Here is a 14,458-nt window from a genome sequence, read left to right on the forward strand (position 1 = left end):
CAATGATTCTCAAACTTTTTGAAGTCAGAGCGCATTTAAAATCCTACAAATAATTGTAGGCGCACTATATGCAAATTCCTGAGAAATATGTTATAATAATTAAGTAAAATATTAAAGAAAAAATATAAAGTTCAAGCGTGCTTTTATGGTAATTAAATGAAATAAATACGACAAAATTAAATTTATTCTGACATTAAAAAACTTTTATGTTAAATTTTTTGAGTTATGCTTTTTAGAATTCGTAAAAAAGAGGGATTAAAAAATAAAAAACCGACAAAAAAGTTACCTTTTTATATATATAAATACATTCTTAGTAATATTTAGTAAATTCGGCAGGTCCTGGCACAAATGTGTTAAGTTTTTCCATTCCTGTGTTTATGAGAAACATGAGCCTGATGTGTCCTAGCGATTTCTTCAATGTTTGGGCATATATTTGAAAGGCAAACTCTCATTTCCTTGTCAATACATTGAAGAACTCCTCTCTTTTTACTCTTAATTGTGTTGAGGGTAGAAAATCCTAATTCACATAAATAGGATGTTGAAAACTGTAGTAAAATGTTCAAAGCTTTTTAAGATACTGCCATATATTATTATTTTATAGAAATCCAAAAGGCTTCAAGAGACAGTTCCTTATGTTTAATCATCAATTTACGATCGGTGGATATACCTGCCCATTCTTCTGTTAATGTTAAACCAAAATCACTTGAAGCTTCTGTGAATGGGTTTCTACTCCAATTGTATTGTTCAGTGTTAAGTGATGGAAAATACTATAAATTAAATTCTGCCTGTCAGCCTTCAAGTCATATTTTATTTACACTTAACTTTGCTCACTTCCAGAATTGGATTGTTCAGTATCACACTTATTTTTGAGAAATCTATCCATTTCATTTGGGTGTATTTATCTAAAAATAATATATAATGTGTTAATAATAAATATAATAATGATGTATTAACAAAAAGCGGTATTTCTGTAATGAAATGGTATAATAGAGTAACTATATTTTTATATCTGGGCACATGCTACGAACCAGTGCAGCTAGTAATTCCAGGTCTCGAGTGGGAACAGTGTGGAATTAAGAAAATATGGGGTCGGGAGGGCCCTGTAATTGCTGCTGGCAAGAACAAAGTGCGCCCGGAAACCACATCTTGCTTTATTTATAGGGCAGAGTGAGGCCATTAGCAAATCAATGGTCTCTGATTGTGTTTCCAAGGCAACCCAAGAATTTTACCAAGTACAGAAAACCCCCACCATACATATCATCTTAACTTTACACCAAACAAAGGATAGAAGAAACTTGCCTCCAGTCTTTCCGGGAAACATGGGGGGTAGTGTAAACAATCCAGCACCACAGTTTAACAGCCTTTTGCAACCTAATCAGGCAAGTGAGGTGGGGGGTTGGGCAGACTGTCAGTTTACAGCCAATTCCCCACACCTCTGTCCCCCAAAAATCTAAACTCCAAAAACCCTGTTGGTGTTTTGGTCCCCAACAGGTACGTATTTCTCTGGAATACCATAGGGCGTACCTGGAAATCTTCTAGGGCACACCAGTGCTCCCTGGCACACACTTTGAGAACTACTGCTCTAAGGTATCAAGAAGTGGAATTACTAGACTATAGGATATATTGTCATTTTTACTTGACATTGCTACTTTCTGCGAGAATGGTTGTTACCATTTACATTCCCACCAACACAGAAATGTTTGTTTATATCTGTACTTGGTGGTGTTACATTTTTTTAATTTATGGTATCTCATTGTGTTTTTTATTGCATCTTCCGGTTACTAATGAGTTTGAAGATCTTATGTCTTGGCCCTTAGTGGTTCTGTTTTGTCATATCTTTGTGTATAATTTATTATTATTCATCTTTTTTATGATTCGTAGACTTTATACATTTGATTCTTAATTTTTTGTCAGTTATATGGATTACAAATATTTCCCAATTTTTAAAAATATGAATCAAAGAAATACTAATTTTACTGTAAATTATCAATCTTTTTCTCTAGTTTGTGTATTTGTATATTAAGGAATCATTCCTTACCTTAAAGTCGTGAAATCATTGTTATAGTCTCTAATTTATAGTTATGCCTTTTCACATTTGTTTATAATTCATCTGGAATTTATTTTTTTCTCCTTAATTTTATTTTTTAACAGCTCTACTGAGATATCATTATGTACTCTAAAGTTCATCCCTTTGAAATATATAATTTAATGGTTTTTAGCATGTCTGTAGAGTAGTGTAACCATCATCATAATCTGTTTTAGACTATTTCATTATCCATAAAAGAAACCTTCTGTCCATTAGCAGTCAATCCCCCACCCTTCTACCTCCAGTGCTAGGCAGCCACTTAGTCTTTCTTATTTCAGACATTTCATAGAAACAGGATCAAATAATATGTGGTCTTTTGTGACTTTTTTCACTGAGCATAAAGTTTTTAAGGTTAATCCATTTTGTAGCATATATCAATACTTCTTTTTATGACTCAGTGTAAAAATAAATCTTATGTAAGACTAAACATTAGTATTTCTAAGTGGGTTAAATTTCCATATTAAGGATTCTGGGAAGATGACAGCAGTGGTAGAATAGTTTACTGGTCTCTGTATGAGACTTTCCCATAACAACAGAATAGGATAGGGAAAGCAAAAACCCATGAACAATCTTTTACAAGAAAATTAGTTGACCATTTTTCTCCATAAACCCTCAAATATCAGTAGGTTGGGAGCAAACCACCAAGAGCTCCAACCCCTGTGTATTATTATCTATGTATAAAGAAGAAGGAAGCAATAGAACATCAGGTGAATCTGAGAATTAAAAAATAGCTAAAAGGGAAAAAAAAGCTAAAAGGCAATAACTGGAAAGCGTAGCGGGCCAGTTTAAAAATATCAGCTGAAACTGGAAGGGGTTTTGCACACACTGATAATGGGTTAGTGAAAGAGGTCTATTGTCAAGTCTTAAGGGCCTGAAGCTTCTTCATGAAACTTTTAAAATTAACCAACCAAAGCTCTCTTCCAGGACCAGTCCTCACAGTGAAAAGGAACTGAGAATACAATTGAGCATTCTCTGAAAAAATAGAAAGGAAAGAGAAGGTCCAGATAAAAGCAATGGGGAGAAACAGAGCCAAGATATTTTAGAAAACAAAGAAATATATTTTCAAGTACTTTTAAGAATACAGTAAGAGGAAATTTTAGAGTATGGAGTTAGAATAACTAGGCCAGGGCTCCTTTAAAAGTTCATGAAAATGGATTTCATTTAAATATCAACAATATGAAATGATTATTGTCGAATATCAAAGTTTTTAAAGAAAAATGAGTCCCAGAATAGCATTCTTATAGACAGTGTCCACAAAATAGATGAACATTATTAGATAGTAAGACAAAAGGCAAGACAAAAGACATTGTAATTAGAACATAGAATTTCAAAGAAACCAAATTTGTATAAGAAACATTTTAAACCTAAGTGGTAGAACTGAATAAAGTATCAGAAATAAAAATATTATTTTAGAATGATAAATTATAAGGAACACATAGCAGATAAACATAATATTGTTAAGAGAGGCCCTAGTCGGTTGGCTCAATGGTAGAGCGTCGGTCTGGCATGCAGGAGTCCCGGGTTCGATTCCTGGCCAGGGCACACAGAAGAAGCGCCCATCTGCTTCTCCACCTCTCCCCCTCTCCTTCCTCTCTGTCTCTCTCTTCCCCTCCAGCAGCCAAGGCTCCATTGGAGCAAAGTTGGCCCGGGCACTGAGGATGGCTCTATGGCTTCTGCCTCAGGCGCTAGAATGGCTCTGGTTGCAACAGAGCGGTGCCCCAGATGGGCGGAGTATCACCCCCTGGTGGGCATGCCGGGTGGATCCTGGTCAGGCTCATGCAGGAGTCTGTCTGGCTGCCTCTGTTTCCAACTTCAGAAAAATACAAAAAAAAAATATTGTAAGAGACATTGTAAGGAGAGAAATAGTAAAAATAACAAGGATAAGAAAGGTACAGAAAATTTGATAGAAATTGACATTGAAATTAGGCAGAGATCCAACATGTGTAAAGTAGGAGCCCCCTAATAAGAAAAAAGGATTGCAAGGGAACAGATACTAAACTGAAGTAAAAACTAATTTTGGAACTCCATTTTGAAAGCGTACAGCACATACTTGAGAACACATACAGAAAGACCCACACACATAGTCTAGTGAAATTATTGGGCTTTAGAGGAAAAATAAAAATCTTTAATTTGGGCAGAAGTCTCTTGTAAGGGAAGGAAATTCAGATTATTTATTACACTTTTCTACAGAACAATTTCTGAGAGCCTGACTGGTGGTGACTCAGTGGATACAGCGTCGACCTGGGATGCTGAGGTCCCAGGATCAAAACCCCGAGGTTGCTAGCTTAAGCGCGGGCTCACCAGCTTGAGCATGGGATCATCAGTATGATCCATGGTCACTGGCTTGAGCCCAAGGTTGCTGGATTGAGCAGGGGGTCACTGGTTCAGCTGAAGCACCCCCCCTCCGTCAAGGCACATATGAGAAGCAACCAGTGAACAACTAACGTGACACAACTACGAGTTGATGCTTTTCATCTCTCTCCCTTCCTGTCTCTCTCTCTCTCAAAAAAAGAAAAACAATTTATGAAAGAAGACAATTTGAGAGGACACAATTTAATATGGAGTTCCATATTTAAGATACTCAAGAAACTTGAGCCCAATATTTTATAACCAAACTGAATTTCAAGTGTAAATGTCACAAATTGTTATTAATATGCTAGAACTTAAAGACTATTGTTCCCATTAGCCCTTCCTCAGGAATCTGTAGTGAACGAGCTTCAGAGAATCAGAATGACTAGAGAGACATTAATATAAGGACTGACTGTTAACATTGTACAGATATTTATAGAACTACCACTAAAAAAGGAGAAAGTATGTTCTGAAAAGAGGTGGGAGAATGGTGGGATCATATGCAAAACATTTAAGAGGGAGAGAGAGAAGCATCAACTTGTTGTTCCACTTATTTGTGCCATTGATTGTTTCTCATATGTGCCCTGACAGGCTGGAACCAGTGAGCTCGGGACAAGCCCGCGCCCCTGGATGGAGCTGGTGACATCAGCGCTCCTGGACAGCACTCTTGTTTACTGGACCACTGGCCAGGGCAATGCAAAAAACTTTTAAAAACTTTTCATTAATCATATTGGTAGTGATAGTATTGGTTTTATTCAGAGACTCTGTAATGTGAAATAAAATGCAAATGAATAATTATGTTATTCTAATTCTGTCATAAACTGTGTCCTTGAGAACCATGATTCTCAGAAGAAAGAGGATAGAGAGAACTCAGATATGACCAATAAAATCAGTGTGTATAAGGTTGGTGAGATAAGTATTGGTAGCCAGATAGAACAAGTTAAAGATTTAACTCCAGGAGTTTTTAAAAAATAGAATAGATAACTAACTTCTCTATCCCAGAAAAAGAAGAAGAAAACCAGGAAGAAGAAATTAACAGTATTAAAAACTTAAAAAAAAATAGAAAACCAAAAAAAAAAAAAAATGCACCTATCAAAAAAATTACAAAATGAAATCAGTAAAATATAGATATGACCAATAAAATTAGTTTAATGCTCAATTGGAAAATTCGGTCAGAAAAAAGAACATAAAGCCTAACCAGGTGGTGGCGCAGTGGATAGAGCATCAGACTGGCACTCGGAAGACCCAGGTTCGAAATTCCGAGGTTGCAGTCTTGAGTGTGGGCTCATCTGGCTTGAGCATGAGCTTACCAACTTGAGCACAAACTCGCCAGTTTGAGCATGGGATCATAGACATAACCCCATGGCCACTAGTTTGAGCCCAAAATTTGCTGGCTTGAGCAAGGGATTACTGGCTCTGCTGTAGCACCCTGGTCAAGGCACGTATGAGAAAGCAATCAATGAACAACTAAGGTACTGCAATGAAGAGTTGATACTTCGCATCTCTCTCCTTTCCTGTCTCTCCGTCCCTTTCTGTCCCTGTCTCTGTCAAAAAAATAAAAGGAAAAGAAAAAAGAACTTAAAGACAAAATATTAGAAATAAGATAAATGAGCAATTTCTAAAAACATTATAAGCAGTTATGCCTGTAAATTTGAAAGCCTAGCATTTACTGATGGTGGTGCAATGGATAAAGTATTGACCCTGAACACTGAGGTCACTGGTTCAAAGTCATGAGATCTCTGGCTCTGAGCGTGGGCTTTTCAGCACAGATTGTCCATATGATCCCAAAGCTCACCAGCTTGAGCCCAGACATTTTAGGCATGAAAAGCCCAAGGTCACTGGCTTGAGCAAGGGGACACTGGCGTGCCCGGATCAAGGCACATGAAAAGCAATCAATGCAGTACTACAGTGAAGGCAACTAGGAGTTGATGCTTCTCACCGCCCATCCCCAATTAAAAGAAAACCCAGGAGCATTAGATGATTATTATGGACAGGTTTATCAAACACATAAAGAACAGGAAATTTTTGTTGTTTAAATTATTTCAAAGCACAGAAAATAAATGATGGAAAGTACCCATTTTACTTAATAAGATAAGCCTGGTTACTAAAACCTAGCAATACTAGATAAGCAATGTAATTTTCAACATGACCCTCCATATCCTGTTTTCTCTTAAGTGAGGCTTTTCTGGACAACATGAATGGGCCCTGGTGTCTTCTGGCTTCTGATTGGATTTGGAAATGGGGAGCCCAGGCAAGAATTGGAGAAAGGAGACTAAAGTTCGGGTATTTATTCCTCTGGCGCACTCCCTGTATGTAGGTTCCTAGTCCTTCCTTGGGGGCCGATGGGTGAAGAGAGCTGCTTTGTTGTTACTTGCCTGGGTTTTTGCACTACCCCTTGTGATTCTCCTAGGCCTCAGTGACAGCTTTGTAAATAGTCCACTTGTAAATAAACCCTCCTTAAGTTAACCTAAGTGGGCCATGTACTTTCTGTAGACCCTTTCTGATACAAAGATGAGTTTAGAATTTTGCATTTATAGAAAATATAAAGCTAAAAGATGTACTGTTTTTGGCTACTAAGAAAATATACAGTAAGAAAAACATTAATTACAAAGTTAAGAAAAACAAATACTATGAACATTTAACATGTATAATACAAACAAAGGGTTTATATAGTGTTTGATTTTTCTACCATTAGAACAATAAGTTCTCAGTGTCATTTATAGGATGTGTGACATTAAGAAAATGACATATAATGAAACCGGTTTTTACCATAGGCTAATTGATATAATCGAGAGTAAGTTCCTGTATTACATCATCAATGTTATAACCAAATGACGTTATTCAAGGATCTGCTGTATTTTGTCGATATTAGATTTTTTGAGTGTGATCATTGAATTGTGGTTATATGGAAGAATGTCCTTGTTCTTAGAGATATACCTCAATATTTAGAGATGAAGTGTCATATATAAAACTGTCAAATGGGACAGCAAAAGAAAAATGTATGTGTGTGTAAGAGAAAGTCAGTGTGTCAAAATGTTAATAATTAGTGCATCTTTGTTAAGGTATATGGGTAGTCACTAATATTCTTGCAACTCTTTTATGGCTTTGAAATTTTCAAAATAAGTTTGAGGAAATACTGAAAACAACAAAAAATGAAATACAAGGATAAAGAGCTTTATAGAACTAATAAGAAACATGATAATATGCCAGCATTTAAACAAGCGAATTACTGGAGAAATATTGAAAGCCCTTAAACAAAATGATGCTTGACTTGAATAATAAAGGAGTGCAAATTTAGATAAGCTGCCAGTGTTTGATCTATCAGAGTAGCAAAGATGCAAAAAGTGATAATGCCCATTGCTGATGGAGATGTAACAGATTTAACAGGAAATACAGCTTGGTGCCTGCCATGTTGTGTGCGGCCTGGCACTACCTGTGAATGCTCAAAATCTGTATGATCTTCAGTCACAGCAATTTCATTAAATGAAATAAATCTAATGAGGTAATTGGAGAAGTGAAGAAGGTTGTATGTACAAAGAATATAATTTGAAGCATTGTTAATAGTGCAGAAATCATTTGGGGTTTGATTTTTACACAGTAGAATACTATTTAACTGTTATACACAGAAGTTAATATCTTGATATAGAATGATATCCCTTATTGTTATATTAAAATAAAAGCAGGCTAGAGAAAAATACATATAGTGCTACCCCATTTAAAGTAAAATATCTACATATTATAGGTATAATTTTATATATACCAATATTATAGAGGTTTTGAAAACCTAGTAGGAAGACTGTCAAGAAGGTAGGAAAATTATGGGAGAGTGGGACTTTATTTGTGTGTGTGACAGAGACAGAGAGAGGTTCAGACAGGGACAGACAGACTGGAAGGGAGAGAGATGAGAAGCATCAATTCTTCATTGTGGCTGCTTAGTCTCCTTAGTTGTTCATTGATTGCTTTCTCATATGTGCCTTGGTAGGGTGGCGGGGGAGCGCTACAGCAGAGTGAGTGAGTGACTCTTTGCTCAAGCCAATGACCTTTGGGCTCAAGCCAGTGACCATGCAGTCATGTCTATGATCCTACACTCAAGCCAGTGACCCCCCCCCCCCCCCCCCCCCCCCCCCCCCCCCCCCGCTCAAGCTGAATGAATCTGGGCTCAAGCCAGCGACCTCAGGGTTTCTATCCACTGTGCCACTGCCTGGTCAGGCAGGATTTTTTTTATTTTAAAGAAATAAAGATCATATTATAGAAAAGAACTGTTTTCCTTTAAAAGTCTCGGCAACCATCTTTATTAAGATAATTTTGTATATGTTGCTGTGTTCGTCTAGTCTTACTGAGTTATAAGAAAATCTATTGAGGCAGTGGCGCAGTGGATAGAGCATCGGACTGGGATACGGAGGACCCAGGTTCGAGACCCCGAGGTCTCCAGCTTGAGCGTGGGCTCATCTGGTTTGAGCAAAGCTCACCAGCTTGGACCCAAGGTCGATGGCTCGAGCAAGGGGTTACTCGGTCTGCTGTAGCCCCACGGTCAAGGCACATATGAGAAAGCAATCAATGAACAACTAAGGTGTCTCAACGAAAAACTAATGATTGATGTTTCTTATCTCTCTCCATTTCTGTCTGTTCCTATCTGTCCCTCTCTCTGACTCTCTCTCTGTCTCTGTAAAAAAAAAAAAAAAAAGAAAGAAAGAAAATCTGTTAAGAAACTCATGTTGCTCTTGTATATTTTGTTTTCAGAGCAGTGGAAAGAGCTCAGTGCTAGAAAGCCTAGTGGGGAGGGACCTGCTTCCCAGAGGCACTGGTATTATCACTCGGAGACCTCTCATTCTGCAGCTAGTCCATGTTTCACCTGAAGATAAACGAAAAACAACGGGAGAAGAAAATGGTAAATTTTAGTATGAAATAAGAATTATTATTTTGGTTGAATCTTAAAGATATGAATTGATTAGACAGAAATTAGTAGCTGTAGCAGAAGCAGAAGTCCTCTGACGAGAGGTGTAAAAAAAGGAGTAATTTTTGTTATTTTGCAGAAGATGAGTAAACTTGTGTGGAATAGAATAGTACCTTTTTGATCAGTTTAGTAAACTGTTGTTCATGCTTTTTAATAAATTAGGATTTGGTGAGATACTCAGAAAACAAGAATCAGTTACTTTAAAGAAAAAGTTTTTGTCTTCAGTGTTTAAAAATTTTTCCCCCCTAGTGTTTAAAACAATGTATTTGCTGTTTTAGTTTGATGTAGAATTTAAATAATATAGATTCTATTTTAACGATTTATTTTAAATGAGATTAAAACGACTTTGCTTTTCAGCATAGCAATATTACCTCACCTTCCTTTTTTTGATCTTACCAAAGTGCCTGCTAAATTTTAATCTTTTGCCCTTCAATAGTATAAATATTATTTTTAGAAAATTTTGATTTTTTAATCTTTTTTTACTATCCTTCTCTTGCTAAGGCTTACCTACATAGCACATACTATTTTGATTTTTAGATCCCCCTCCCCCAAATAGTAAATGTGGATTATTAAGATAAGAAAATATGCAGTCCTTTATCGTACTTTGACTAAACTGAAAATATTTTAAGAAATGCTATGTGTGTACATCAGCAGATTTTAAATTACTTATTAAATATGTATCCCGTATTAATCATTTATGTTAGTGAAGTTTGAAATGTTTGATGAGTAATATATTTAATGTTCCTTTTTTAGTTTAGTGTTTGGTTCAGACTTTCTGTCAGATTTTGGAAGTGTAAAGTAGCTAATGATTAAATGACATTTGCAGCAGAGTACCATGTGTTTTCCATCTGCCGGGATCTGTTTTCAGTGCAGTTTCATTCTACTTTCTGTATTTGATCTAAGATGACAGTATTGTTGAAACTGAAGTTACTTTAATTTCTGTATCTGATTTTTTTCTTTCACTTACTATAGCAGCACTGGTGATGGTAGCTTCATTCTACCCTGCCCTCCACCCTTTATTCTCCCCTCCCCAGAGAAACGAGACCTGTTGTGAGCATTTACAATGACTATCAAGTCAATCACTGAAGCAAGTTAATGAAGTTATAGGTATTAACAAGTAATTTTTGGGGGAGAGACTGCCCAAGGATCTGAGGAGCCTTTTAATTATATTAGGTGGCTTCTTGGTATATTATTCATCACTTTGCATTTCTATATATTTTTTTATTATTGAAATTCTGGACCTTGAATTTAATCATTTTGCACTAATTTATGGTCCAGATTCAAACATATAAAATTACACTTTTAACGTTTTATTCCTACTAACTTACTAAATCAAATTTGCCAAATACCTTAAACTAAAATTTTAATAAACTGTATGGCATTCATTAGATATCTTTTAACTTTTTGTTTTCTTCAGTCACCTTGAAAAGGACAGATGACAACCTGTCTCTCAGATGTGGGCATTTGTTTCTGCAGGCGGGTGTACATTTCAGCTATAGAAGTATTAGTTTCTTCCTCTTTGCTTGTATGTCCACTATATTTTGTTGCTGTCTCTTCTTGGTGGTTGGTTAGTAAATCTGCATATCTTTACCTGTATAAATATATATATTTTCCAAGCTTAGTGCTTATTTTTTTATATAAAAAATTAAAAGTTCTCTTTAAAATAACAACTCAGTGTGAACACGCAATACACTCACTGTACCCAGATGTGTTGTAGAATTGGGCACCTGAAACCTGTATAATTATGTTAACCAGTGTCACCCCAATAAAATCCAGTTTAAAAAAAGACAACTGAGTTACTAAGAACACAAAATAGATTTCATAAATTTTGAGTACTAAATTTCATGTGCCTTATTAAGAACTAGAGTAAGTTCCTTAGTTTCTCGTCAGAGCCTCTTTATTCTCGGGATAAACAATTCTACCTAATCATAAACCATTCTAACCCTGAGGAAATCAGAGAGAATGATGCAGAAAAACATTTAGTTAGCCAGAAGAGTACGAACTATCTGACAGCCTGAGAGAGAGGAGAAAGGGAGGAAAACATAATCAGAAGAACTTCAAAAAAGGAAAAAAAAATCAGTCTCTAAGCATTTTGTACAGGGTTTAGCCTCAGAGGGCTTTGTCATGTTACTAATAATAGGTTAACTTAAGGACTGTATTCTAAGATGACATGGAGCAAAATGTTAGATATAGAGTTCAGTAAAACTGGCTTAAAATATTTTAATACATATGTATAATTTAATTATCAGGAAAATTTACTTAACATGAGGTCTCCCCTCTTTTTTTTTTTTTTTTTTTAAGATTTTATTTATTGATTTTACAAAGAGAAGTAGGGGGAACAAAAGTAGTTGCTTGTCATATGTGCCTTGACCGGGCAAGCCCAGGGTTTAGAACCAGCTACCTCAGTGTTCCAGGTCGGCACTTGATCCATTGCGCTACCACAGGCCAGGCAAAATTCATTATTCTGCCAACTACATAAGATAATAGAGGTGTTATGTAAATTAATAGTATTTTTCAGCTTGTCCCTCACTTCTGCCAATGTAAAAGAATTTTCTGGTAAAATCTTAATAAAAACAAAATCAAACTGTTAAAGTGGGATGGTGATTTAGTTTGAACTTTGAGTTCCATGATTATCTCTCTTATAAGAAATAAATGATATTTTCCTTAGATTTCTCTTAGTTAAAAATCCGAAAGTAGCATGCTGACGAAAGACCAAATTCTGTGTCCTATTAAATTCAATATATATTTCAAAGAACAATCCCTTATAAAACCCAGTCTTAGCGAATATATACTTGTATGTATGATATATACTTACTCTTAAGGTTCTGAAAGATGTATTTGTTATGTTTTGTAGAGTCTTTTTTTTTTTTTTTTGTATTTTTCTGAAGCTAGAAACGGGGAGAGACAGTCAGACAGACTCCAGCATGCGCCCAACCAGGATCCACCCAGCACGCCCACCAGGGGGCGATGCTCTGCCCCTCCAGGGCGTTGCTATGCCGTGACCAGAGCCACTCTAGCGCCTGAGGCAGAGGCCAAGGAGCCATCCCCAGTGCCCGGACCATCTTTGCTCCAATGGAGCCTCGGCTGCGGGAGGGGAAGAGAGAGACAGAGAGGAAGGAGAGGGGGAGGGGTGGAGAAGCAGATGGGCGCTTCTCCTGTGTGCCCTGGCCGGGAATCGAACCTGGGACTTCTGCACACCAGGCCGATGCTCTACCACTGAGCCAACCGGCCAGGGCCTGTAGAGTCTTTTTGACTATGTAGTTTGTTGTTTTCCATAGTCTATTATCAAATATCTAAGGCAAATTTTTGAATAGTAAATTAATTTTAATCTATTTGTGTTAGAATTTGAAACCAGAAGTGACATAGTTGTAATGGAAAATAAAAATAAATTATGGCACACAACATTATTTATATCACTTAAAATATTCAAGTGTATACATCCCTCTAATTAGAATTAATTATAATAGATATTATACAGTTGTAAATTTTGAATAATTGGATGCTATGTGCATTTGAAATGTATTTAGGTTTCTGCACATTTTTAAAAAAGGTTTAAAATATTAGGGATAAGCACTAAACTTACCATTCTGTGCTGTTTCTCTTTAACTACAGACCCTGCTACATGGAAAAACTCAAGACACCTTTCTAAAGGTTTCCTTTCTCCATTTGTTTCTGGCCCTTCTTTTTTTATTATGCCTGCATGTGTGCTTATGTACTCTTACAGGCTGTGCATTTTCTTCCATTTTTATTTGCCTATCCGCATTGATTGTGCAGGTTTTAGTATTGATAGTTCTTGTTACCTTTTGGCATTTCATCAGAATGAAGGCTTTTTTTTGGTGGTGAATGTAATTTATTTTTATTAAAAAAGAAACATGCTTGTGAAGCCAGGCCTTTTCTATACAAGGTAAATTCAGAACACCCCTCTGGTATGTAGTATCTGCCTCTGTGAGTTCTGTTCACCTAGATTACTCCAGTCCTCCAGTGATACCTCTTGGAAGAAGGTACTAAGCTTCAAGTAGGTGAGCATTTTACTTGTAAAAAGGATCCAGTTTTATTTACCTTTTTTCCACCAAAGAACTGACCCACTTTTTCCTCAATAAATATTTATTTGACTTTCTTACAGTGATTTTTATTTTGATTTCAGGTGGCTGATATACATTATTCATAAACTCATTAAGACATTTAAAACTCTTAATTTGGCAAAAGGCAGAATAGCTGTGTTGGGGAAGGTAAAGGTAGTTTACCTTTCTACAATTAAACATTTCTAGTTCCTCTGGGAAAAATAAAGGTAAACTTGATAAATTCTAGACTACTTGAGCTGTGCCTACAGTGAATCTATTTTCCCTTTTTCAGCAAGTGCAGGAGAAACAGACTTATTATTGGAAACTAATGGAGCAGAACCACCTCATACAGTGCATATGCTAGGGTGTTCCCCTTGACCCCCCATTTAATTTCTTTCCCTGCTTTCAAACCTAGAAAACATAGTCTTGGCCCTGGGAGGGGGGAAATTCACCTGGAAAGTGCATATAAATTAGATAATAGCTTCACACTCCTGAGAAAGCTCTTGAAAGAAACAGCAAATTGTGACTTCATAGGTAAGCAGCAGGAAACTAAATTTAAAAAAATGAAAATGCGTTGAAAAGTTGTTTCATTCACATATTGCAAATTTAAATCTTAAGTTGTGTGTGGAAATCTGTTATATATGCTTTTTGCATTACTCAGTGAGATTCTTAATTTTTCTTCTTTTAAGTCATTACCTTGAGTACTTTCATCAGATAAACTACTTTTATGTGTAAGATATTTAAAAATAAAGAATATACTTTTTACTGTAATATAACAAAATATGAAGAGAAGCAAACAATTTTATTAATAAAATCTATATTTCAAATAGGATGAACTGTGATCAACTCTGAAATTAGTCATGTTTTAATTTTAATACATAATATAATTTTTAATACATAATACAATTTTAAAAATGTGAAAGTGTATGTTAGCAGATCTTAAAATACTTGTTAACTTGTAGTTAGTGGCTAAATAGGAATCAATAATATTGTGTTGCGTTTTTGAAT

General features: G+C 35.9%; 1 protein-coding gene across 8 annotated transcripts in view; it reads left to right on the forward strand.

Annotated features, from left to right (window-relative positions):
* DNM1L (dynamin 1 like) overlaps nt 1–14,458 on the forward strand; it is a 67,267-nt gene that overhangs the window by 19,212 nt on the left and 33,597 nt on the right. For 4 of the 8 annotated variants that reach the window (XM_066258081.1, XM_066258084.1, XM_066258085.1 and 1 more), the window contains exons 2-3: nt 9,176–9,323; nt 13,002–13,040. In XM_066258081.1, the coding sequence (XP_066114178.1) occupies nt 9,176–9,323; nt 13,002–13,040 (187 nt within the window). The remainder of the gene's footprint in view (nt 1–9,175; nt 9,324–13,001; nt 13,041–14,458) is intronic. The other 4 variants (XM_066258082.1, XM_066258083.1, XM_066258086.1 and 1 more) reach the window with 1 other exon arrangement.

This window comes from Saccopteryx bilineata, chromosome 2, assembly GCF_036850765.1.
Source record: "Saccopteryx bilineata isolate mSacBil1 chromosome 2, mSacBil1_pri_phased_curated, whole genome shotgun sequence".
NCBI lineage: Eukaryota > Metazoa > Chordata > Mammalia > Chiroptera > Emballonuridae > Saccopteryx > Saccopteryx bilineata.